The 25,071-nt window shown below is 41.1% G+C and overlaps 1 protein-coding gene across 4 annotated transcripts in view; it reads right to left on the bottom strand.

The window, feature by feature from the left end:
- Positions 1-25,071, bottom strand: part of ROCK2 (Rho associated coiled-coil containing protein kinase 2) — a 150,826-nt gene that overhangs the window by 29,527 nt on the left and 96,228 nt on the right. For all 4 annotated transcript variants that reach the window (XM_051827821.3, XM_051827822.3, XM_089326806.1 and 1 more), the window contains exons 6-18: positions 17,809-17,953; positions 14,479-14,617; positions 12,428-12,519; positions 11,503-11,662; positions 9,037-9,097; positions 7,181-7,260; positions 6,976-7,024; positions 6,265-6,400; positions 5,723-5,814; positions 5,259-5,505; positions 4,779-4,885; positions 3,080-3,239; positions 167-327 (exon numbers count right to left, since the gene is read on the bottom strand). In XM_051827821.3, coding sequence (XP_051683781.3) covers positions 167-327; positions 3,080-3,239; positions 4,779-4,885; positions 5,259-5,505; positions 5,723-5,814; positions 6,265-6,400; positions 6,976-7,024; positions 7,181-7,260; positions 9,037-9,097; positions 11,503-11,662; positions 12,428-12,519; positions 14,479-14,617; positions 17,809-17,953 — 1,629 coding nt within the window. The remainder of the gene's footprint in view (positions 1-166; positions 328-3,079; positions 3,240-4,778; positions 4,886-5,258; positions 5,506-5,722; positions 5,815-6,264; positions 6,401-6,975; positions 7,025-7,180; positions 7,261-9,036; positions 9,098-11,502; positions 11,663-12,427; positions 12,520-14,478; positions 14,618-17,808; positions 17,954-25,071) is intronic.

Below are 25,071 nucleotides of genomic sequence, written 5' to 3'. Positions count from 1 at the left end.
TTTACCATAGCATTGAAATTCAATAAAACCAATGACATATAAAGAGCATTAACTCAAACACAAATTTTAAAAAATTATTAACGCATGAATAGACCGTCTCAATTAAACCCAGTTTCCCACTAAGTCACTAACTGGTTTATTATGAACTAGCTGACGCCTCACGTACATCTTCGTTCAGCACATCTTTCTGTGTGAGGAGCTCACTCAGCTTCTGCTGTGACTGTTTGAGGTCACAGTCTAACAGGGAGCATCTTTTCTCAGCTTCCAGCAACAGGTTCTCCACTTTCTGTTTTAATGTCCTTTCCTCCAAGAGCTTCTTCTCCATTTCTAGCATAATAAAAATGGAGATAATCAAGAATTTGAAACTAAAAGAAGCATGTCAAATGTATGCCACAGTGCTAACAAACATTACAGTGAACGATGTTGCTTCATGACTATATTCTTATTACTTCCACTCCTCTCAATATACTTAAAATGTCAGGAATTCTATGCCTGAAAATTAGAGGAGCTTCATTTGCAGGGTATTAAAAATACCATACTGTACAATGTTACACGTTCTTAATGGATGAAGGATAATCCTGCCTTTAGTTACAGTTCTGTAGGATGTGTAAATTTTAAATAAAGACCCATTTTCTTGCTACTCTGTGTCTCTCATTACTATTTTATCTTAAAACATTCCAGGCAGATTCTATGACTTCTCAGCTCACTCCATATTCACATATTATCATGCAGATGTTGAAATTATGTTTTGGGGAGACCAAAAAGGACAGGATTCTAGCATTAAACTCCCTTTAAGCCCTGGCTGACACTAAGTATTTAATCACACAAATCAACCTCGTTGGGCCTGTTTCCTTACCTCTAGGTTGGAGATAACAGTATTACACTTCTAGGAATGCTATGAATATTTCAAGTTGATGCATGTGTGACGCTTAGACGCTGCCTGGCACATTATTTAAGGAGAATTTTTAGAGACCTGAGAAAGGGGCGGGTTCTGTGCTGCAGCAGGTTAAGTGGCTGTCTTCAGTTCCAGCACCCTACATGGGTGCTGGTTGTCCCAGCTACTTCACTTTCGATGCAGCTCTCTGCTGATGCAGCCTGGGAAAGCAGAAGACGGCTCGTGTCCTTGGGCCCAGCCACACATACAGGACTCAGGGGAAGCTCTTGGCTCCTGGCTTTGACCTGGTGATTGGGGCATTTGGAGAGTGAACCAGTGGATGAAAGATCTCTCTTTCTCTGTAACTCTGCCTTTCAAGTAAATAAATAAAATTTTTTAAAAATCTAAGAAAATGCCCACAATGTTAGTTTTTTAATTAAAAAAAGTATAGAAAATGGAGAAAATACACAAAATACTATCCTGATTAGCAGGATTATGGGTAATCTTTGCTTTTTTCTTTAAACTTTTCTTTATTTTCCTAAATAATTTACAATGTACTTTTCATAACCAGAAATGATAGTTATTTTTAAAAACCTTTTGTTTAATTAAGTTAAAGGGGGAGGGAAGAACGGAGGAAGGAAGAGAGAGAGAGAGAGGGAGTATAAGAATGATTCATCTTCCAATCACTGGCTTCCTTCCCACATGTTCACAGAGCGGGGGCTGGGTCAGGTCAAAGGCAGGAGCCAGGAACTGAACCTGAGTCTATGCACACTCAGTGTCAGGGACCTAACTACGTGAGCCATCGCCTGCTTCCTCTCAGCATGTGCATCAGCAGGAAGCAGGAAGGGAAGCAGAGTTGGAACGTGAGCCTAGTAACTCCAACACAGGACACGGCTGTCCCAAGCAGCAACTTAACCACTGCGTCAAAGCCTCGCTCCCAGAAAAGACTTTCAAAGGCCTCTTCCATCTCAAACTGAAGAGCAGGCCAAGTTTGTGTCTAACCACGTAGTTTCCATATTAAATAAGTTATTATAGTTAAAAGACTATTGTTTATAGTTACAGGATTATTGCTGTTAAAGTTACAGGATAATTGTTTGATCAGCACTTCAGTCCAAATCCAATTAGGGCGCCTCTGCTCCTTCTCACCTGATGCTCAACATTTAATTACCATCCATCATAAAGCTGTATTGGGTAAAATTAAATCTATGAATTCTCAGGTTTTAATAATGGTCTTCAGAAGTGCTGAAGAACAAAATACTCTGTGCTTACAACGAGTCACAGCCAGCACTTCCTGGCCCATCACAGGCGCCGCTGCACAGCAGTCTACCACCACCACTGTCTCTCCTGAGAGCAAGGCACAGAGTCTAAGTGCTTGGACAAGGTCACACTGCCAGTCACTATTCGGTAAATCGAGTTCACAATCCAAGAAGGCAATGATACACTTCCCTAATAGCTTTGTTTCCCGACAGTTCCCAATATTTGACAATAAAATATAAACAAATATTTTTCTAAACCAAAGAGTTCAAACACTAAGTCAGTTTTTTGGAAAATGCTGCTACAGAACTCTCTCTCTCTTGGGGCATGTGTGCAGCCTAGTAGACACCAAACCTCGCATCACAGTCCCTGGGGTTGAGTCCCGCCTCGCTCCCAAATCCAGCTTTCTGTTAATGCAAACACTGTATGAGGAAAGAGGTGATGGCTCAAGTAGCTGGGTCCTGTGCACCCATATGGGAGAGCTGGACTGAATTCCTAGCTCCTGGCTTCAGCCTGGCCCAGTCCAGGCCACTGCAGGCATGTGGGGAGTGAAGCAGCTGACGGGGCCGCGATCTCTCTCCCTGCCTCTCAAATAACTGTTTGTTTGTTTGAAGATTTATTTATTTGAAAGAGTTACACAGAGAAGGAGAGGCAGAGAGAGAGAGGTCTTCCACCCACTCCCCAATTAGCTGCAACAGCCGGAACTGGGCCGATCTGAAGCTGGGAGGCAGGAGCTTCTTCTGGGTCTCCCACATGGGTGCAGGGGTCCAAGCACTTGGACCATCTTCTACTGCTTTCCCAGGCCACAGCAGAGAGCTGGATAGGAAGTGGAGCAGCCAGGACTTGAACCGATGCCCATATGGGATGCCGGCGCTGCAGGCGGTGGCTTTACCTGCCACGGTACAGCACCAGCCCCTAAACATTTTGTTTTGTTTTAAAGAAAATACATACCTTTCATGGCTTCTGATTTAGCTTCTTCAATGGATTCATAGATCTTATTTTTATCTGCTAACCGTGCTTTTGTGGTCTTATGTTCAGCTTCTTCTTGTTCTAAGCTCTGCTGAATAACTTTTAGTTGGTATGTCATGTCTATTTCCATGTTGCTCTTTTCCTATTCAAGATTTAAAATGGCAGTGATCAAAAATGCTGATCACAATTTCAAAAACTTTCAAACTTGTTTTTTAACAGGTTTAATTAGTGTCCAGTGTTTCCCTTGCTCTCCTCATCTCGACTCCATGTAATGGTGAACTCCATCCCCCAGCATCCGTCTTCCATACCTCCACTCGGCTCGTTTGGAGCGCTACCTCGAGACCGTGTAACCTCAACACAGCGAGCGACACTCTTCCCAACATCCGCCTCCGAGAGCGCCCTCCAGCCTCCCTCACTCAGGCTCAGCGCTGCTCTGAAGCCAGCCCTCGCCACCCCCCACTGGCCCCCACGCCCCAGCGCTGGGCTGCTGGCACTTCCCCTTCCCCAGCCGTCGGATGCGGGGTTTGCTGTGACGTGTCTCCTCCTCCTCCTTTATTTCTCAAACTTGTAAGACACAGCCAACACTTTCCTCTGTTAAATCTGAAACCCCTCAAGACCCACCACCACTCGTCCATAATCCCCACTCCACAGACTTGCTCTGAGAATCGTCATAATAGAAGTCAGTCTGTTTTCTAGAGGTACACCCCAAGGATTTTCTCATTCACTGATTCGATAGTTCATATCACAAATGATATGATTATCTCTTGTTTTCAAATAAAATCTTTGACACTAAAAATGATTTTCCAGACCACATAATCCACCAGCAGAGTAATTAACTCTGCTCCAAAAGATCACTGCTACACATAGGCTTTTCCCAGCTGGGGTCTTCCGTTCACATGCTTGAGCTACCTACACACCACTGATTATCGAATATTCCTAGTGTCTGTTGCTATAGCTTCCTGCCTTGAAGATATTCTATTTTGGCTGTCCCATAGGCACTTCAAATATTAGAAGACTAAAATGGATTTTCATTGTCTCCTCTAAAGAGGTATTTTTCCTTTATTCTTTGTGAATTAACGGCACCACTATACATCTGATCATAACTGACAAACCTGAGATTTATCCTTGTTAGTCACATGGCTCACCCACTCCATTCCTCAGTGCTGCCAAATATTCCTCCCACAGAAATTTCTCAGTCATCCCCATTTCCATCCTTCTGACGACTGCACTGCTTAATTCTCCATTACCCCTTGTCCGAGTTACTGACAGCCTCTGCTGGTCTCCTCGTCTCTAGTTTCTAGTAAAAGAATAACTGTATAGACACAAGAATCCATCCCTAGTTCACGGTGTTTTTAAAGATAGACTTCTAAGTGCCAGACTTTCTCTTCTATAATTTTAGACATGTTATGAGTCGAAGCTGGAGAAAAGCGGCGTTCTCAGTACACACACCCCAGGAGAGTCCCTTCTTTCATGAGTACCTAGCACACCGCAGGCTGCGTGCATGATGCTATCAGAAGCCTTAAAATACACCTCTCTCATCCATACAACTTAGTCTAAATAGAAAAGTCCACAAATATGAGAAAATACACCAGTCAGTGATTTCCTTTATTTTAAAGTGACTTCTCTAATCTGAAACTGTATTATCATTTTCTTACATAAAATGAAGATTGACAGGTTTTACCTTTTCCAAATCAGTGAATCTCTCCTGTAGTTGCCTCTTCTCCAGTTCTATTTTTGCTAATAAGATTTTGCCATTCTTTAAGTCTTCTTCTAGGCCAGATATTCTACCTAAAAATTGCAACATTTTAAAAACAATAAGCCCACAGAATATATACATTCAATTAAGAGTAAAAAATTTGGAATCCACCTTATATTCTGGAGTTGTTATTTCTGAGTAGGAGCTTTATACTTGTTAGTATAGCACTTTATAGTTAATTTAACTGGAACCCAATCCACTATCATAATGAGTTTGATATTTAAGATCATTCTATTTGAAAGTAAACCTCCCATTCATAAAATTTTATACCAATATATTTGCAATATTCTAATGGAACACAATAGTAGTATATTTAGCAATGTGCTGTTCTAGCACATCGTCCGTCACCTGAAGTTCACTTTAAAATACACATCACCAAGAAAAGCCCAGTGTGACTCCGAATACCTTGCAAATCACTGATCATCTCTGATCCGTGAGTGCGGTCCCTCCTCTCAGACTCCAGAGCTGACTGAAGGTTAAGAAACTCCTTTTCAAGCTTCAGCTTGGCAGTCTCCAGCAGGCAGTTTTTATCTTGTAGATCTCTGTTGTTGGATTCCAGCTGCTGGATCTGTTTTGAACTTTCTGCCTGTGTTTTTCTTAATCGGGCTGCAGCATCAGATTCTGTTCGCAGCAAAGCATTGGTTTCATCCAGCTGTCATTCCAATCAAAGTCAGACACATAGAAAATATGTCAATTTATTATCCCATTACAAACTATTTAAAACAAACAAAAATCTGAATATATTTTTCTATGGATGTTCCGCTAAAATGAGAGGTAAGGGCCTTTTGCAACACTGCCAATTAAAACTAATGCTAATAGGCAATCAAAAAAAAGTTCAATATATTTATTGCCAACTGAGATTAACTTACTTGTTTCTGGAGTTGATTCACTTTCTCAGTGGATATTTGGGAATTCTGATTTCTTCTTTTCAAATCCTCAAGCTGATCTTTTAAGCTGTTAACTATGACCAAAAAAAATTTCAGTGGCAAGCTCCAACACAATGCATACATATACAATACACACATGCACATTCTCATGTTTTTCTTTTCTTTTTGTTAAGTAGCTTATTTTTATTTATTTATTTATTTGAGAGGTAGAGCTACAGAGAGAGGGAGAAACAGAGAGAAAGGTCTTTCATCCACTGGTTCACTCCCCAAATGGCCATAAAGACCGGAAATGGGCCGATCCTACACCAGGAGCCAGGACATGGGTGCAGGGCCCCAAGCACTTGGGCCATCCTCCACTGCCTTCCCAGGCCACAGCAGAGAGCCGGATCGGAAAAGAGCAGCAGGGACTTGAACCAGCGACCACACGGGATGCCGGCACTGCAGGCAGAGGCTTAGCCTACTACCCCAGTGTCGGCCTCTCTCATTTCTTTCTTGATAAGCATTTGACATTCTACACCACAAACCATCGTTTTCCAGGTTTCGTTTCCTGTCCGCTTCATGCTCAGCCCTGCGCTGATACTCTGCGTTCTTGTGCTGAAGAAGCGCCTTTTCTCTTTCCAGTTGTCTCAGTGCGGACTCCACAGTTTTCCTTAAGGTGATCTGAAACAACGCTTCAAGTCAGTATCTAAGGGAAGTGTGCATGAAAACTCAAACAAAAATACTTAAGTCATCTCAAAATAAGAGAGACCTCAAGAAAAGTGATCACTACTTTTTGTTAGAACCATAATAATGTTTTGTGTCTGTAAAATAGCACACTCCCCTAAGCCATCAAGACTATAAACATTTTGCTCATACTGGAAGATAAACTTCCTAAAACTTTCCATCACTATTGAACTACCATTTTTAATATTAACTGAATAAAAAAGTTACAAATAGGAATTTAAAAAAAATTATCACTTTCTGCTTTTAAACCATGTCATTAACCGTAATACAAATGCAAGCATTTATTTGGAGTATCTACACATAATAAATCAACTCAAGTTTGCAAAAATACAACCAAATGAAGTCGCCTAGGGTATGGAGGTTACCCTGTAACAGTCTTCTCCAGTGCTACAGGTTTTACTATATATATACCAAGATATGCATTACCAAAGTATTAAGAGAAGTAGGTAATTAAGTCAGACATCAAAGATTTTACCAGCAAAAATGTTAATAAAAGGACAGGACAACTATACCTCTTCTTCTAGCTCCTTTGCTGTTTTCTCCAGGCGAGAATTAACAGATCTAAAGAATTTCAGAAAGAAATAGTAAGTAATTCTAAGTTACAAAAAGCATAGTCTATACACTTAAAACAATTATATAATTACTGTGTAGCTCTTCTTTTTAATAAAATGTATAAACTTTAATTTTTAAATGTAATTATTTATCTATAAAACATACTTGCACTTCTGCTCCAGCTCCTCTTTGGCTTGTAACTCATTGCTAAGGTGTTCTTCTAATGTATATAATTTTTTCTGAATCTGTCAAAAAAAACCTGTAATTAAAATTTTTGTCCATATTTAAAGATGAGAGGCTAAAATAAAACAATGGCCAATGTATTTTGTTCTTCACTTAATACACATATCATCACTGCATTGGAATACTGCTGGACCTTCTTAGTGAGACTTACTGATAGACGGAAACATTCCCCGTCTCTTGCTTTCTTGCTCACGGTACACATGTATGTATGGTGAATATGGCTGAGAAGCTCAAATTATGGCAGGATTCTTTTGCCAAATTCATCATAAATAAAGGATACCATTTCTGATATCCCAGTGCTATTGTACAGAATATTTACTTAAAAATACAGTCACTATATGTGCTTATGAAATGCAGATAAAAGGTCTATATGAGAGACAAATATCCATCTGAATATGCACAAAAACATATTATTGTTCTGAGAAAAAAGTAAGCTCCGATTATATACCTCCCACACAGCGGTGGGCACCACACAGGATGTAAGGAGAACTCAACTGAACGGCTCTTCAGGAGTAAGACAGTTAACTCCAAGTCATCACTCAGGGTTCTCCCTCGCCACAAAGCTGAAATTCTAGCTCCCACTAAATAATCCATATCTGCGACTTCATTTCCTTTTTAAAGGATTTAACTTTCTGATGTCATTAATCTAACAAGCACCCCAAAGGATGGTGAGTGTTTAATCTACCTGACAAAGAACACAAAACAAATGAGTAAGCTCAAGATAGAACAGCCAGTGCGCAGCAATGCCAATCAGCACCGATGCCAAGGTTCCTGCCACTCTTCTCTCTAGTGCTTAAATACTTCACATATCTTAAGAAAAACTCTCATTTTCCTATAATAAGACTATACAGACTAATAGAGAGTCACATTTAACTGCTTTTGGCTGCCACTATATTAGTCCAATTGGAGCACTCCTGCTAATCACAAGTTCCTGCTGCCAGTAACAGCGCTTTGATAAATGAAAAAAGGAAACAACACACAATGTATTTTAAACAAGAGACTCATAGGAGCAAGAATGAAAGGGCTACTCAGTAGAAAAAAGGCTTGGGAACTTCTCTCCTTGCAGACGCAGCTCTGTGACACCAGGCAGCTACGACTGTATTACAACACTGTAGGGGGCTAGTTTTCCTCAGGTTTTCAATATTTGTGACAACATCAACATCAACATACCTCTTGACTTTCCTATTTAAGACAAAACAAAAGACAGACAATATTAAAATTCTTTTTATGTTCTGTAAAATATCTGAAACACAAATCCTAACAAAATCATCCAACCTACCCAATTCTAAGTCCGAAGAAACAATGTTTAGCATTTAGTTTTATTTTCCCACAAATGAAAGCAGCCTCTAGGAGTACGACTTAGCTTTGAATATACTTACAAACAACAGAGGTCACAAAATATTCTTTGATAAACAAAGCTATCCACTACACACAGTCATCCCTAAATATGAACGTAGAATGTGAATCTATCCTCTACTTCTATAGCTTATAGCTCTCACAGCACTGATCGTAACTTTCCAACTAATATTACAGCTGTTTATAAACCTATTCAGCATGTTTGCTACTAACTTCAGCCTAAGGCCATGCATAATTCATCTTTACATCAGTCACTATGTCTTACAATGAATTACTCCAATATTAGGCTGACCTGTATTAGACAAGGAACGCCATCTCATGATATAAAAAGTAGTATTAAATGAATTCTTAAAAGAACATGGGTTACTACTAAAGCATTTGAACACATGACTAAAGTAACCATAGTAAAAATTTACACATACTTCATTTTTCCTTGATTGTACAGAATCATTTTCTCTACAAGATGGGGAGTCACTTAATAACCTAGAAGGAAGGAGAAGGAAAATAAATTTCTTTGCATTTCATCTTAATCCATTTTTGATCTTATTCAACTACATTATTCTTAGAATTAAACAGCGAGCACAAAGAATTTCTCTTTCTTTTCATATCTATGTATTATTTAAATAGAGAAATAAACGTCTCCCTCTGGACATCCACATCATTTTCAGTGATTCAAAATGCCAAACTTGGGCCGGCGCCGTGGCTCACTAGGCTAATCCTCCGCCTTGCGGCGCCGGCACACCGGGTTCTAGTCCCGGTCGGGGCGCCGAATTCTGTCCCGGTTGCCCCTCTTCCAGGCCAGCTCTCTGCTGTGGCCAGGGAGTGCAGTGGAGGATGGCCCAAGTGCTTGGGCCCTGCACCCCATGGGAGACCAGGAGAAGCACCTGGCTCCTGCCTTCGGATCAGCGCGGTGCACCGGCCGCGGTGGCCATTGGAGGGCGAACCAACGGCAAAGGAAGACCTTTCTCTCTGTCTCTCTCTCTCACTGTCCACTCTGCCTGTCAAAAAAAAAAAAAAAAAAAGCCAAACTTTCCCAGTCTTTAGTTTTACTAGGACTAGAGTCACAAAATAAACTATACTTTCCTCCTCTTCATTTCATCTGCGTTTCTATAACAATTTTATTCTTAGTCTACCCCATCTTCTGGAAAGAGACATTTCTACCCATTTTCAAAGATAACGTCTCTTGATCCCTGAGTCTTACTCTAACACAGCAATCACCATCTGTAGCTCCTCTCCACTCCCTTAGACACGCGTGGGTCTCCCTTGGCACTGACACCCCCATTTGGTCAGCATTAGATAATTTTCAGAACATTACCATTACCACGGTGACCAACTCATCCTTGTTTGCGTGGAATTTTCCAGGTTTCAGAATGGAAGCCCTATGCCGACCTGGGCAAATTCTAATGGTTGGTCACTCCGGTAATTCCATACAAGGACATCCAAAACCCATCAAAAACGCTTCTCAGGTGTCTTTATCGCCTCACTCAACTATTTAACAGTTTGTGATGGCACCTCACTGACTAATTTTTTTTTTAATTATTTCAGAGGTAGAGTTATAGACAGAGGGAGAGACAGAAAGGTCTTCCGTCCATTGGTTCACTCCCCAGTGGCCACAATGGCCAGAGCTGCGCCAATTCGAAGCCAGGAGCCAGGTGCTTCTTCCTGGTCTCCCACACGGGTGCAGGGGCTCAATGGCTTGGGCCATCCTCTACTGCCCTCCCGGGCCACAGCAGAGAGCTGGACTGGAAGAGGAGCAACTAGGACTAGAACCAGCGCCCATATGGGATGCTGGCACTGCAGGCGGAGGATTAACCTACTGCGCCCCAGCACCAGCCCCTCACTGACTATTAATCAAAAGTCCCTTCCCAAAGCATACAGCAATACTCTGTTACATTATTCTTCTCTGAAACTCCAACTCCACTGTACTTGCTTATGTCAACACTCACTTCAATCAACCAATAATTTCTGAATGGCCTGTGCCAGGCTCTGAGCTGGATGAAGAGGGGACAGGCAGGAAATCAGTCTCCTGAAACCCTGCAATAGTCATGATACAGTCAAATGCCCTACAGCCGAGCCCTACTGGACTACGCCACTCTGCTGCCTCCCCTAACATCCTCGCACCCTGGCCATCCAAAACCCTTTCTTAGCCATTTACATCAGGGATGGTAACTGTTCCGATAGACTTAGACTTGGCGAAGCATGCTACCTCTCCCTGAAGTCTTCCCTGGCTTCTCCTCATCCACTCAAAACAACTACGGCTTTTTTCTTCTGAACCACCTCAAATTCTCATCACATCTTTTTAAGGCAAAGTATCACACTCTACCCTACTCTAAGACAATATAATTCTCTTACAACCTTCATGAAATGGCAAGCTCCAACAAAAGCAGGTCCTTGTTTTTATTCTACATGCCCAAACAATACAGAACACTGCCTTGCAGGGCTGGTGTTGTGCCAGTGGGTTAAGCCACCGCTGCAATGCTGGCATTCCAAATAAGCCCAAGTTTAAGTGCTGACTGGTGCTTCTAATCCAGCTCCCTGCTTATACGCCTGAGAAAGCAGTCAAAAACGGTCCAAGGGCTTGGGCCCTTGCTGCCCACATGGGAGACCTGAATGGAGTTCTTTGGAGAAGATCTCTCCCTGCCTCCCTTCCTCTCGCTTTATGACAAATAAATCTTCCACACAAAAAAGTGCCTTGTACTCAAGGTAAATGAACATAATATTCAGAAACAAAATAAAATGAAATTTAAAATAATTTTCCAACAATCCTTTAAGAAAAACTCAAAAACTTAAAACATGTTAACACTATTTGATATATGTCATCTCAAAAAAGTATTATCATCTTATTGGTAGACTCCGAAAAGAATAAAATTTAAAACCAAATCACATACAAATTCTCTCTATAGTAGGTAAATCCTATAAAAGGCAGCTGGTTTCCCACAAAAGCTTTAGGAATCGGGAAGGTTTCCACATCGCCTTTATCATCTTCAATGTCGTCAAAATTGCTGCTGTCTATGTCACTGCTGAGTTCAGGGACCACAGGAGCTGCCGCTAATCGAAAGAAAAGAAATGAATTATTTCACTCATAACCAAAATGCAAAATATAAGCCACCCTACTTGTTTTATTATAAATCAATACATATCTTTAATAATGCTTAATTATACTGACATCAAATTTCATTGCATCTTTCATTTTATCATTTTGTACAACTGAAATTTTAGTAATTTATTACTATGAGATCACCTTTAAATACAGATTAATCAATTTAAAAGGGAAAGGTATATGATATTATTCTAGGTGTTGAAATTTACAAGCAACAATTACTTGCACAATTATTCTGTAGGGTGCTCAGTTTTCTACTTCTCTAAGCAGAAATATTTCTTACCTTTAAAGTGAATCAATATCATATGTACATGACATAGAACTGAATTACTGCATTGTGCCTTACCAGGACACAGTCTCCACACATAATTCTAATTTATCAATTCAAATTAATAGAGTATTTCCCTATTCTGAAAAAGTATTGATACCCACAAAACTCAACTGTGAATATTAAGAAATGTATAATGCTTATTGACATGAATATAATGAAAGCATTGGGAAATACTGCTAATAAATATGTATGTTTATTAAAATGGTGAGAAAATATTAATTTAGTTATAAATATTGCCACAGGACAAACGTGAAATGAAAGCTCTCAATTTAAAAATGAGTTAGTATTAAGGGGTCTCAAACATGATTGTTATTTCAAAAGAGGGATCTATTTATATGATTTAAAATGTGATGGAATGGAAATATTTAATTTATTGACTTACTCTCTCTTATGTTATCCCAATTCCATTGATCATTCTTAAAGAAAGGATGCTGTTTGATTTCTTCTACCCCATTTCGCCCAAGTCGTACCTCCCTAAATAATGCAGTTAAAGATTGTATTATAAAAATAAAATTATGAAAAAATAAAAATATTAACTCATCTCAACAGTTTAGCCAGAACAAAGACAACACATGAATTTGAGATATTCTTAGTAAAAGCTTCAGCCTAACTGTTTCCCCAAAATAAGCCACCCAGTTTATATCCTCCGATCGCTCCAGATCCATGAGGAAGCCTGCGATGCAGTCATGCCCTAGAAAGTGGAATATACGCTGCCTGCTGTCCGTGTCCGTTGGATCTGTGTCCATGAGCCTTTCAAGTAAAAAACCCTCTCGCACGTGCCAAATCACACGAGCAACCTCCTTCAAGGGAGGCCGGCACGGTCCGGCTTCCAGCACAGACAAGGCATTCAAAACTCTCCACAGAAAAATGTCTTTTAAAAGTTATTTTCTTCCTAAAAAAAAAAAAAAACTCACACATTGTATCCGGAGCTACTGATATTTACTGTGATGAATTCTATCTCTATATTTATATTAAAATCACCATCTTAACACGAGAAAAATGCTACTAAGAGTTTCATTTTTTGACCCTGAGTTTTCGACGAAGAGTGCATGGAAATAGAGAGCATCTATTTTATGTATGGCCCTGGAGCTATGTTTAAATAAAAAGGAAAGTCTGTAGACTTTAAAGAGAAATGCTCCTAGTTACATTTATGGCATTAAACTATTTTCAAAATATCTGTTGTTAATTTATAATTATTTCTTACTGTACCTCCCCCACCCTAGTGGTTGCTAAAGAAAATCTTTCAGAATTAGCACTCCTTTCATGAACACACAATATACCTTATTTTATAACTTACCATTCATCAACACTTATAGTTATTCCTACCAACTCCAAATGAAACACAATACAGGCTATGTTTTGAAATTATCAGCATTAATTGTTCACTAATTATATAATTAAAACTTTTAAAGTTTTAGTTTACACTATTGATAAACACATGATTATTACCCTCTATAATGAAGAAAAAAGACAAAATAATGTTCCCTGGCTCTGATGAACATTTTTTATGTTCACTTCAATGAGAGGAACAGTTATTGTTCATGTATATATACACACACACACAATACATATCCAGAATTCCACCTGTGAGACTTTACCCTACAAAAAGTACGCAAAGATGAACCTAAGAGAATATTCACTGCCGTACTGTGTGACAGCGACCAGCTGACGAGTGAGGTGAGCGGAGGAGTGACGGCGTAGCAGAGCTAGAAACGCCCTTAGTTACCTAACTTGAGCCCGTCGCTTTATGGATCAGTAAAACCATTTCCCAAAAGATGTACTCATTTCCCCGAGACCCCAAAGCCAGTGACTCAGCGCTGGAGCGGAAGCGCAAGCACGCTCACGCAGCGCGCATCTGTGCTGGTCCTGCCAGCGGCCTCCACCACAGAGGACGGAGCAGCAGAGAGGAAGGCGGAACAGGCCCAAGCAGCTTTCTAGCTCCCCTTTCAGAACAAAGCTTTCACATCTTTGTCATCTATTTTGTTTTTTAAAGTACAGAATTCCCAGAATAGATTTTTCATATCCAAATGCAAATAAAAGGGTCCAGAAAACGGCACCTCCAGGTGGAGCACAAATAGCTGTGAAGACTACAAACTGTTGGTGATTTATCTACACAAGTGCTACAGTCAAGGGTAACATGGACTAATCACCTTAGACCTAAAATGTGAATAACACAAAAGCTTCACACTTTCAGACAGGTGATGTACCAAGCTCTGTTCTCTGCTGGGTTAAGGAGAGTTAGCTCACGGCTGTGCTGCTGCACATAACAGGAGAGGGGAATCCAACTCCAGGTGTAGCACAGGAAAAGGCAAACGCTGAGGCAACTGGGATAACGAGAGAGCTGGTTTCATTTGTGAGTAGTTAGGCATGTTCTCACTGCTACACATCTCAAGGTAAAGGGGCTTCTCGACAAAGAAATCCGGTGGACATTACCTATCTGTTAAGAAGGCGCAGATGAGATTCTTCGCGTGTTTAGAAATTTCTGCATCTTCAGGGAAACATAGTGAATTTTTATGATCCATAATTTTACTGTAAGTTCCTACAAGTGAATCTGCATAAAATGGAGTGTCTCCTAAAATCCAAGAAAGACGACAATGAATGTATTAGAGAACCTAATATTTAAATATATTAAGTTTAAATTTGGCACATGCATGCAAGAATACCTGGTCTATAAGCTGGGAGCCCTTGTCAAAACACACAGACTCTCACAAAGAATGCAAGTTGTAACCACGCCAATGCTTCTTCCACCCATGAAAGCAAAATGAATCAATGCTAACTCACTCTAGAATTTGCTGGTTTAGTTTTTAAGGCACAGAAACAGTCCACTGACTAACTCAAGGAAGGTGTCTGAGGGGATTCAGAACTGATGAGCCCTCCAGCCCTTCACAGCATCCACACCTGGGATCACTCTCAGGAGCTGCACTGTCCAGGTCGGCAGCCATCAGCCACATGTGGCAATCTTTTTTTTTTTTTTTTTTTTTTTTTTTGACAGACAGAGTGGACAGTGAGAAAGAGAGACAGAGAGAAAGGTCTTCCTTTTGCCGTTGGTTCACCCTCCAATGGCCACCGCGGCCGGCGCATTGCACTGATCCGATGGCAGGAGCCAGGTGCTTCTCCTGGTCTCCCATGGGGTGCAGGGCCCAAGGACTTGGGCCATTCTCCACTGCACTCCCTGGCCACAGCAGAGAGCTGGCCTGGAAGAGGGGCAACCGGGACAGAATCCAGTGCCCCGACTGGGACTAGAACCCAGTGTACCGGCACCACAGGCGGAGGATTAGCCTATTGAGCCACGGTGCCGGCCCACATGTGGCAATCTTAAGTTGAAATAAAATGAAAGTCATATACAGCTCCCTAGTTACACACACAGTGTAATTTCAAGGACCCAACGCGTTCAGGGCTGACCGCACTGAGCAGCACACCTAGAAAGCTGTGCCTCCATGGCCAGCTGGACAGCGCTGCTCCAGGAGTGAGAGCAGCTCTATTTTGTCACACAGGAGAAATCAGCCCGAGAGGCTGCAGGTGACTTGCCAATCATGACAAACAGAGCTGGCGAAGAACCGTAACACAATGCCAGGGCAGGCTTCCAGGTGAATGTCTGTGAGACACTAAAACCAGTGCTAAGAAAATGCTCAAGGCACCACTTGTCCAGTAATCATCTTCAGCCACAATGGCCCTGCCAGTGTGCCTATATTGTAAGCAATTTTACGGCAAACCAAACTTTGCCACACCAGCCAATCCCAAACTTCAAAAGGGATATTCAATGTTTTCGAGAGAAGGGAGGGTGCTTTTGAATTCAAGACTTTCCTGGTGCCATTTTTAGTTTCAATAAAATCCTTTAAATGAAGCCCAGTGTTAACTAACCGGAGCAAGCACCCACAGTAGGCTCAGAACACTACAAAGCACTGCCATCTGAAAATTTAAAGAGGGAGGGAGGGAGAAAAGGGGGAAGGGGGGAAGTATCATTACATTATTAGAATTATATCTATAAACTACATTGAAGCTGTTTTCTTTATATTAATACCACATTAACATGAGACTTGATGGGAACTGTGTTGTAGTTATTATCATGTATTTACTGTGACCCCAAGCATATAATATTAATAAATTCCTTAAACTGAAAAATAATTCTAAATTCAGCCCTCAGAGTTGAAATCAGTAGCAGATTTAAATGGCCTCTTCAGATGACCCAAATTTCCTCCTCCAAGGTACCTTACTTTCTAAATTGATGGAAGAGTCTAGGCAGGTAAGAGAATATGAGAGGTCTTCACAAAGTTCACGGAAAATGTGTATTATGGAAAAACCATTCATCAATTTAAAAATATTTTATATCAAAATAAACTTATTTTTTAATTTTTTTTTTTGACAGGCAGAGTTAGAGAGAGAGAGAGACAGAGAGAAAGGTCTTCCTTCTGTTGGTTCACTCCTCTAATGGCCACTACGGCCAGTGTGCTGCACCGATCTGAAGCCAGGAGCCAGGCGCTTCCTCCTGGTCTCCCTCACAGGTGCAGGGCCCAAGCACTTGGGCCATCCTCCACTGCCCTCCCGGGCCACAGCAGAGAGCTGGACTGGAAAAGGATCAACCAGGACAGAATCTGGCGCCCCAACCGGGACTAGAACCCAGGGTGCCGGCGCCACAGGCGGAGGATTAGCCTAGTGAGTCGCGGCGCCGGCCATAAATAAATACATATTTTTAAAAACTAAAAGAGAAGGGGCCAGTGCCATGGCTCACTTGGTTAATCCTTTGCCTGCGGCGCCGGCATCCCATATGGGCGCTGGGTTCTAGTCCTGGCTGCTCCTCTTCCAGTCCAGCTCTCTGCTGTGGCCCGGGAGTGCAGTGGAGGATGGCCCAGGTGATTGGGCCCTGCACCCGCATGGGAGACCAGGAGGAAGCACCTGGCTCCTGGCTTCAGATCAGCGCAGCGACGGCCACAGCGGCCATTTTGGGGAGTGAACCAATGGAAGGAAGACCTTTCTCTCTGTCTCTCTCTCTCACTGTCTAACTCTACCTGTCAAGTAAGTTTAAAAAAAAAAAAAAAAAAAAAAAAAACTAAACTAAAAGAGAGAGAAAAAGAAAAAATGGAAAACCTTAGGAATGAAATCTATCATATAAAGAGAAGTTCTGAAATACTTAAGCTATTCAAATTTTGATCTGCTCAAAGAAAAATAAATTATTAAATATGGCTCTGAGTTTTCTGAAACTGAAATATTATAAAACATATTTATCTTGATAATCAAATGGTTCATAACTATATTTATGATTCACTTAACTAGAATTACAAATATACACACAAGTAATAAGTAGAATGAAAACAGTTTACAAAATCAATTATGTAACATAATTACATAAACAAAAAGGTACTTTTAGTTCCCGATTACTATTGGAACAAATATTACCAGCCTTATATTTAAAATATTTACAAAAATACAATTACCAAGAAAACCTTAGAAGAGGCCCAATGAAACTATAAACTTGCTTTTTGTTCTAACAGTTTTTTTTTTAATTCAAAAAGCTCTGCGAGAGAAATATTTCCTTGCAATACACCTTCAATTCCTTTGATAATCTCCTTATTCTACTCAATCACTGTGCCAGTATCAGACTTGCCATTAATTCTCCGATTAACAATATGTCATAGCAGATACTGCTAATTCAAGGTTACCAGAAATCCCAATTCTTCCCAAAGATGCAGGCAACTTCTTTATATTCTCAGATTCAGTGTTATGAGAAGGATTTTGAAAAAAGGACAAGCTAAAACACTTACTTACCCACTAGCATCTCAAAAAGGAAAACACCCACAGACCACCAGTCACATTCCCGTCCGTAGTAGCCATCACCCCCTTGTGACTTCAGGACCTCAGGGGATATGTAATCAGGTGTGCCAACTGCTGTATCACAATGTACCATGCCTGTCTGGGTAAACAGTGGAGATCAATGTGAAAACACACACGCCCATAGATGCAATTAATGCATTTATTTTCAGACACACAGCAATGACATAGTGCTTCCAACAGAACTTTGGGGATAAGTGCAGTATGAATTGCACAAAAATGTCTGGATTATGGGAGATTAGGGATACATTTTTAATTCATCAACGAAAGACAGAAAAGGCAGTAAACTCCACGGAGACTATTATATTCAACAACTTTTGCTTCTTTTTCTTATTTCTTACACTATGAAGTAGTCATAAGAGAAGTAAAAAATGTGGTCTTAAAGCGTCTAAACTGGGGAAAAGCAAGCAGTCATTAGAGAAAGGAAGCTTTAATATTTCCAGAAGAAACTGAAGAAATTAAATGACAAAAGGGCCTCCCATTTAAAGCTGGATAATGAAATGGTTCCTACACTATCAAGAAAAATAGGAAATAGATCAAGTGTTTATTTTATTTTATTATTTTTTTTTATTTTTAGAGAGAAAGGTCTTCCTTCCGTTGGTTCACCCTGCAAATGGCCCCTACAAGCAGGCGCGCTGCGCTGATCAGAAGCCAGGAGCCAGGTGCTTCTCCTGGTCTCCCATGCGGGTACAGGGTCCAAGCACTTGAGCCATTCTCCACTGCCTTCCCAGGGCCACAGCAGAGAGCTGGCCTGGAAGAGGAGCAACTGGGACAGAACCGGCGCCCCAACTGGGACTAGAACCTGGGGTGCTGGCGCTGCAGGCAGAGGATTAGCCCCTAGTGAGCCGCTGCGCTGGCCAATAGATCAAGTGTTCAAATTAAAAGATTTTGAAAGCTGGAAAGCTACACCACCCTGCTACATATTTGGAAATATGCAGCTATGGCCTCAATATATTTGGTAAGGTAACAGAAAAATCCTTATTCATGCTTAGTTTCAGTGGAAAGTAGGATAATTCCTACCTGATGATTTTTTTTGACAAGGACAAAAACCATCACACCTGTGTGTGTATATATGTAAATATGTGCATGCTACAACGCTGAATCACCACAGTAGTGCACTGCTACATAGAACTCCTTCGCCTCAGGTTTTGTCAACCAGGTAGGAGTTTATAAATTAGCTTGAATGAGTGCATCAAAATATTAACTATTACGACCAAGTTGGAAAAAGAAAGTTCTATGTATTTTAAACATGGCTTCTGTAGATGCTTTCAAGTGCTGTAAAATGTGCTATGTTTAGGAGATTGATTTAAAAGACAATCATCTTCAGCTGGCAAAACTAACTCAACGATTTCACTTCATGTTCCTGAGTATACAGCAAACAGGGATAGAAATATCTACAGTTTGAGTATAAATTAAAATGTATCTTATGAAAACAACTGAACAAGCCATAGATTTTGTATGGATCACTAGATAGCACAAAAGATAAATCACGGAGCTTGCACTGTCGAAGTGGGCGGGCTGCAGTCTCTGATGCTGGCATCCCATATATGAGTGCTAGTTCAAGCCCCAAGTGCTCTGTTAATGCATCTGGAAAAGCGGCAGACGATGGCCCAAGGACTTGGGCCCCTGACACCCATGTGGGAGTGAAGGATGGAGTTCCAGGTTCCCAGCTTTGGTATGGCCAAGCCCCAGCTATTGCAGCTATTTGAGGAGTAAACCAGCAGTCAAAGAGATCTCCTCTCTCTCCCCACCCTCTTTTCAAATAAATAAATAAATTTTAAATAAATCTTTAAAAAAGATAAACATATTATCTGACTCAGAAAGGCAGAACATACAACTAGTTTTTATCATGAACTATCTAATAGTTTACACTTCCTTGGGGGAAAAATAATTGAGAGACTTACAAGTGTAAAGGAAATATTTTCGGTTCTTATGTAGCCACAAAAATGAGGCATTCTTTTTGTCTGTTTTAAAGTGAGTCTTGTGAGAGTTAAGAGCAAAATCTTACTGGACACACATACAAAATACACCTGAAGGAAAGATTACTCAGCACTCAAAGGTTCCAAGAAAGGAAAGGAAAGGATGAGGGGCGCAAAAGAACCCCACACAGTTCACAGGCCGGCAAGGACAGAAGGACAGAGGAGGTGGCTTCTACGGGCGTGGTGGTGAACGACCGATTACACAGAAAGACCCTACACGAGGCACGCGCAACAAGTGTGGAGAAGTCCAAATGAACCACATGTGAAATTCCTCCAGCTGGCAGGGTAAGCTGGATACCAGTTTCAATAACTACAGCAGAGTAAATACTTTGGAAGGACTACAGATTTCTTTAACAGGTAAGCTATCTGAACCGCACTCTCCTTACAGAAAATTAATGTGCTGGATACAATTTTTAAATTAGTATTTTGAAGGTTTTAAAATAAACATTTCAAAAAGATTTTTAAAAACAGTCTTATCAAGACCTCTCAAATTATATAAATATAGAACCCACATTTATGCCACACATTTGATATAGCTTAAAAGAAATATGGGAAAAATAAATCAGAAACTAGGGGCCGGCACAGTGGCGCACTAGGTTAATCCTCCATCTGCAGTGCCGGCATCCCATGTGGGCGCTGGGTTCTAGTCCCAGTTGCTCCTCTTCCAGTCCAGCTCTCTGCTGTGGCCCGGGAGGGCAGCGGAGGATGGCCCAATGCGTGGGCCCTGCACCTGCATGACAGACCAGGAGGAAGCTCCTGGCTCTAGATTGGTATAGCTCCAGCCATGGCAGCCACTTGAGGGGTGAACCAACGGAAGGAAGACCTTTCTCTCTCTCTCTCACTGTCTGTAACTCTGTCAAATAAACAAATAAAAATCTTAAAAAAAAAAAAAAAAAAGAATAAATCAGAAACTAAAGGACTGTTCTACTATGGGGCAGAGGGCAGGTGGGCAAAGGTTGGGAAAAAGCAGCACCGGGAATGGTGCAGAAGGAAGAATGGGCAGGGGACCCCTCTCTGTGCAGACATTGTGCAGAGTCCCCACTCTTCAACCCAGAGAAAGCGCCCATCACCAACAAATGCCCTGAGTAAAACACAAAAAGAAACGAAACCGTTTTATAAATCAATACCATAACCACACTGAAAAGGGTAGAAAGAACTAACCCAAATAATTATGGGAAGCAGTATTTTAACAGGATAATGTAAAACTAAAACAAAAAGAATACAACAATAATATATTAACACAGGGGTACAGACTGACAATGATGGAATAATGATGAGAGTCAGGCTTTTTATCGTCCAAGAAGGAAATTCAAAAAAAGGAATATACTTGAATGAGCTTTTCAAGAAATTTGAATGAGCAAATACTTGAATGAGCTTTTCAAGAAATTTGAATGAGCAAAAACTTGAATGAACCCTGTGGTATCAGGACTTGAACCAGAGGTTTCAATATGAACTCATGGTATTTAATATACTATATAAACAAACAGATACAAAATCCAACCTCAAGCTGGATGGCATGTGGATTAGTGAATGTGGTACACACAACATACAAACACAGCTGTCCACTGAGCTGTAGCACGCTGCAGGAGCCATGAGCTCATCTCGCTCCCAAATACTCATGTGAAGTCCTGCCCTCTAATAGAAGGAATCAGAACTCTTGGAGAAGTGGCAGACTCCAGGACTTGGAGAAAACACAAGTCTTGAACATCGTGTAGTGTCAAAAACCAAGGAACAAGTTGAAAAGACACAGGAGCCTAGCTACAGAGCCTTCACAAGAGAGGAAACTTTGGACTGAGCTTCAGAGGATGACCGAGAATTTGCCAGGAAGACTACCAAACAGCATATATGAAGGCCAGGAATCACAAAGTCTCATATGGAGCCGACACTGTGGTGTAGCAGGTACAGCTGCCCCTGCAGTGCCGGCGTCCCATATGGGCACCAGTTCAAGTCTTGGCTGCCCCACTTCCAATCCAGCTCTCTACTATGGCCTGGGAAAGCAGTGGAAGATGATCCAAGTGCTTGGACCCCTGCACCCATGTGGGAGACCTGGGAGAAGCTCTAGGCTCCAGGGTTTGGATTGGTGCAGCTCTGGCTATTGCAACCATTTGGGATGAACCAGCAGAGGGAAGACCTCTCTCTCTCTGCCTCTGCCTCTCCATAACTCTACTTTCAAACAAATAAGTAAATCTTTAAAAAAAAAAAAAAAAACACACACCTATATTATATAAATTAATGTCACCTATAGAAAGGCTAAGAGCATACACAATTTACCAGTTTGTTTTATAAACATTACAGACTCAATTTAACCAAATGGTTACATGAAAAATCTAATGATCTACCTATCTGCAGGTAATGTAAATTCTGAATGTGTATTGTGCCTTAAAAGGCAGAAAAGGTTGCTATGAGATGCATAACAGGCAAGGGATGAAACCAACATATCTAGGTAAGGCAAGGTATTTTAAATAGTTCTCAGTTGTCTCTGAGACACTTCTAGATGTTAGTAAACCACAATGTGACTCTCACATTCATATAAGCTTATGTTTTTTGAGAAAAAACTTGCAACATTCAGCAAACTGTATAAGCCACAATTTATCAGTGATACAACTGGATGAAATATCATTGATCCTAACTGTGATAATAAAAATTATTTTTGTCCTTGTTTTAACTTTATTGTTATATTTTATTTTTGCCTTTATCCATGGCATAATGTTTTACAAGGAGTCAGGACAGCGGCAAAACGATTCAAGCACCTGTGTCTGTGTAGCAGGTAAGGGATTAGCAGACTCAGATATGGTCGGCTTTGTGGGCCACACAGGATCTCTGTCACAATTTTTTCTTTATTAAAATAATCCTCTAAAAACGTATGAATCAGCTGTAGTACATAAGCTATGCAAAACCAAGCTCCAGGGCAGGACTGGGCCTTATATTCTCATTTGCCAGCTCTGTCTGCAGAGTAAGAATGGCGCTGTGCACCTTGGTAAAGGCATTGGTGTAGCCATCACACTGAAGCCAGCATGATCAAACAAAGGCAAAGCACGGGACTGATTCTTAAAATAGCACTATTCATAGTAACTACTACCACAAAATTATAAACTCAATAAACTCTTCTGTTCTTCAAATAACGGTCACCATTATTAGTGTCACTTGAGAAAAACAGAGGCTTGAGGTGAAACAATCAACATTTTCAAAGCTCAGTATTTCAAAAATAATCAACTACATAAATATCAAGGAGTTCTACTTTAATCTTAACTCATCAAACTATGCACAGATGAGTAGTGGGTGGGAAGGTACCCACAGCATCTGTGGAATCACGACCCACGTTACACAAGATTCAGGTACTCCAAGAAGCAGCAGTTTAAACCAGGTAAAAAGAGACAACAGGTGGTTCACAAAAGAGGAAGACTGGCAAGGACAGGAAGAGTGTGTCATCATTAGTACAGATAAACACAATCTTAAAACACACTACTGTACACCAACTGGGCTGGCAACATTTAGAGAGCTGAACAACAGGGAGGTCACTGATGTTGTGGGGACACGGATGTCCTGCTGAGAAGAGTTCTAAACTCGGACAACCACTCTGAAAATGAGGGGACTCCTGCCCCCGACACAGCGGGCTGAGTTCTAGGTTCACATGTGAACTGTCAGGATGCACACAGCACATGCGTGAGGGTGTGAAAGACAGTATTATTGGTAGCAGGGAGTTGGAGGTGACCTAGAAATCCAACACCAGGGAATAATAATAAGGTAAATTGATAGATATTATGGAATACTAAGCAGCAGTAAGAAGCAAAGAACTAATTTACATTTATCAGAGATGGATATGAAAACAATACTAATAGACAAAAGTGAAAAAAATGACACATATTCTTTATTAAGCCAACAGTATACATGCTATACAGATACTCTGCAAAGTCAAGTGTAAACGCATTGACTGGCTGCCTGTTAGAGAGAGCAGAGAGAATGAGAAAGAAACTGAAAGGAGGAAACATACAATACAGATGGGACCTGAGTGTAGACCACTCGTGACAATCAACTGAACAGGCAGCACAACTTTTATTAAGAAATAGTTGGCAAAATTAGTTAAGGCAAAGTAAAATAGGTCTAAGATACTGCAATAGACGATTTTAGTATCTGCTTACATACTTGTAAAATTATTTTATAGGTAATCATATTCTGTCCTGTTCCCCATATTCTCACACACTCTACCTTTCTTTCTTTAACCACCATTACTCCACTTAAAAATATGTGATTTATTAATCTGCTCCCCACTGCATCCCTAATAGTGTGTTTACTTATAATCAGAACACACATATAGAAATGCAGTGGGCCGGTGCCGCGGCTCAATAGGCTAATCCTCCACCTAGCGGCGCCGGAACACCAGGTTCTAGTCCCGGTCGGAGCACCGGATTCTGTCCTGGTTGCCCCTCTTCCAGGCCAGCTCTCTGCTATGGCCCGGGAGTGCAGTGGAGGATGGCCCAAGTACTTGGGCCCTGTACCCCATGGGAGACCAGGAGAAGCACCTGGCTCCTGCCTTCGGATCAGCGCGCCGTGCCAGCCGCGGCAGCCATTGGAGGGTGAACCAATGGCAAAAGGAAGACCTTTCTCTCTGTCTCTCTCTCTCACTGTCCACTCTGCCTGTCAAAAAAAAAAAGAAAAAAAAAAAAGAAATGCAGCACACAAACATCACACAGTATATACACAACACATAGAAGTTTAGGATTCAATAGAAAATGACTTTGTATTTAATTTTCATTACAGATAACTTTCACCATTCATTATTTCATATTTTAATATACTGAATAACAGTAAGAGGCAGCGTAGGAACAAGTACTCTACAACAGGGTGCAGAACATAGTAACAGACCCTACTGAAAAGAACAAAAAGTAAAGAGATGTTGCATTTTAGCTGAGTAGACCAAGAAAACACACACACACACACACACACACACACACACACACACCCCAGCTGATTAAAGTAACACACAAGTTCTGAATAAGTGAGAATATTATGGATATTAAAAGAGTGACCAGTCAGGTTAAGAATAACACATCAGGGGCTGGTGCTGTGGCGCAGTGGGTGAAGCTGCCACCTGAAGCACCAGCATCCCTTAAGGCACGGGTTCAAGTCCAGGCTGCTCCACTTTCCATCAGCTCCCTGCTAACGCATCTAGGAAAGCAGTGGAAGATGCCCCAAGTGCTTGAGGCCCTCCACCCACGAGGGA

This window comes from Oryctolagus cuniculus, chromosome 2, assembly GCF_051225735.1.
Source record: "Oryctolagus cuniculus isolate XC-2025 breed Fujian yellow rabbit chromosome 2, ASM5122573v1, whole genome shotgun sequence".
Lineage (NCBI taxonomy): Eukaryota > Metazoa > Chordata > Mammalia > Lagomorpha > Leporidae > Oryctolagus > Oryctolagus cuniculus.
Note: the sequence above shows the minus strand (reverse complement) of the source record. Positions and strands in the feature narration are given on the sequence as shown.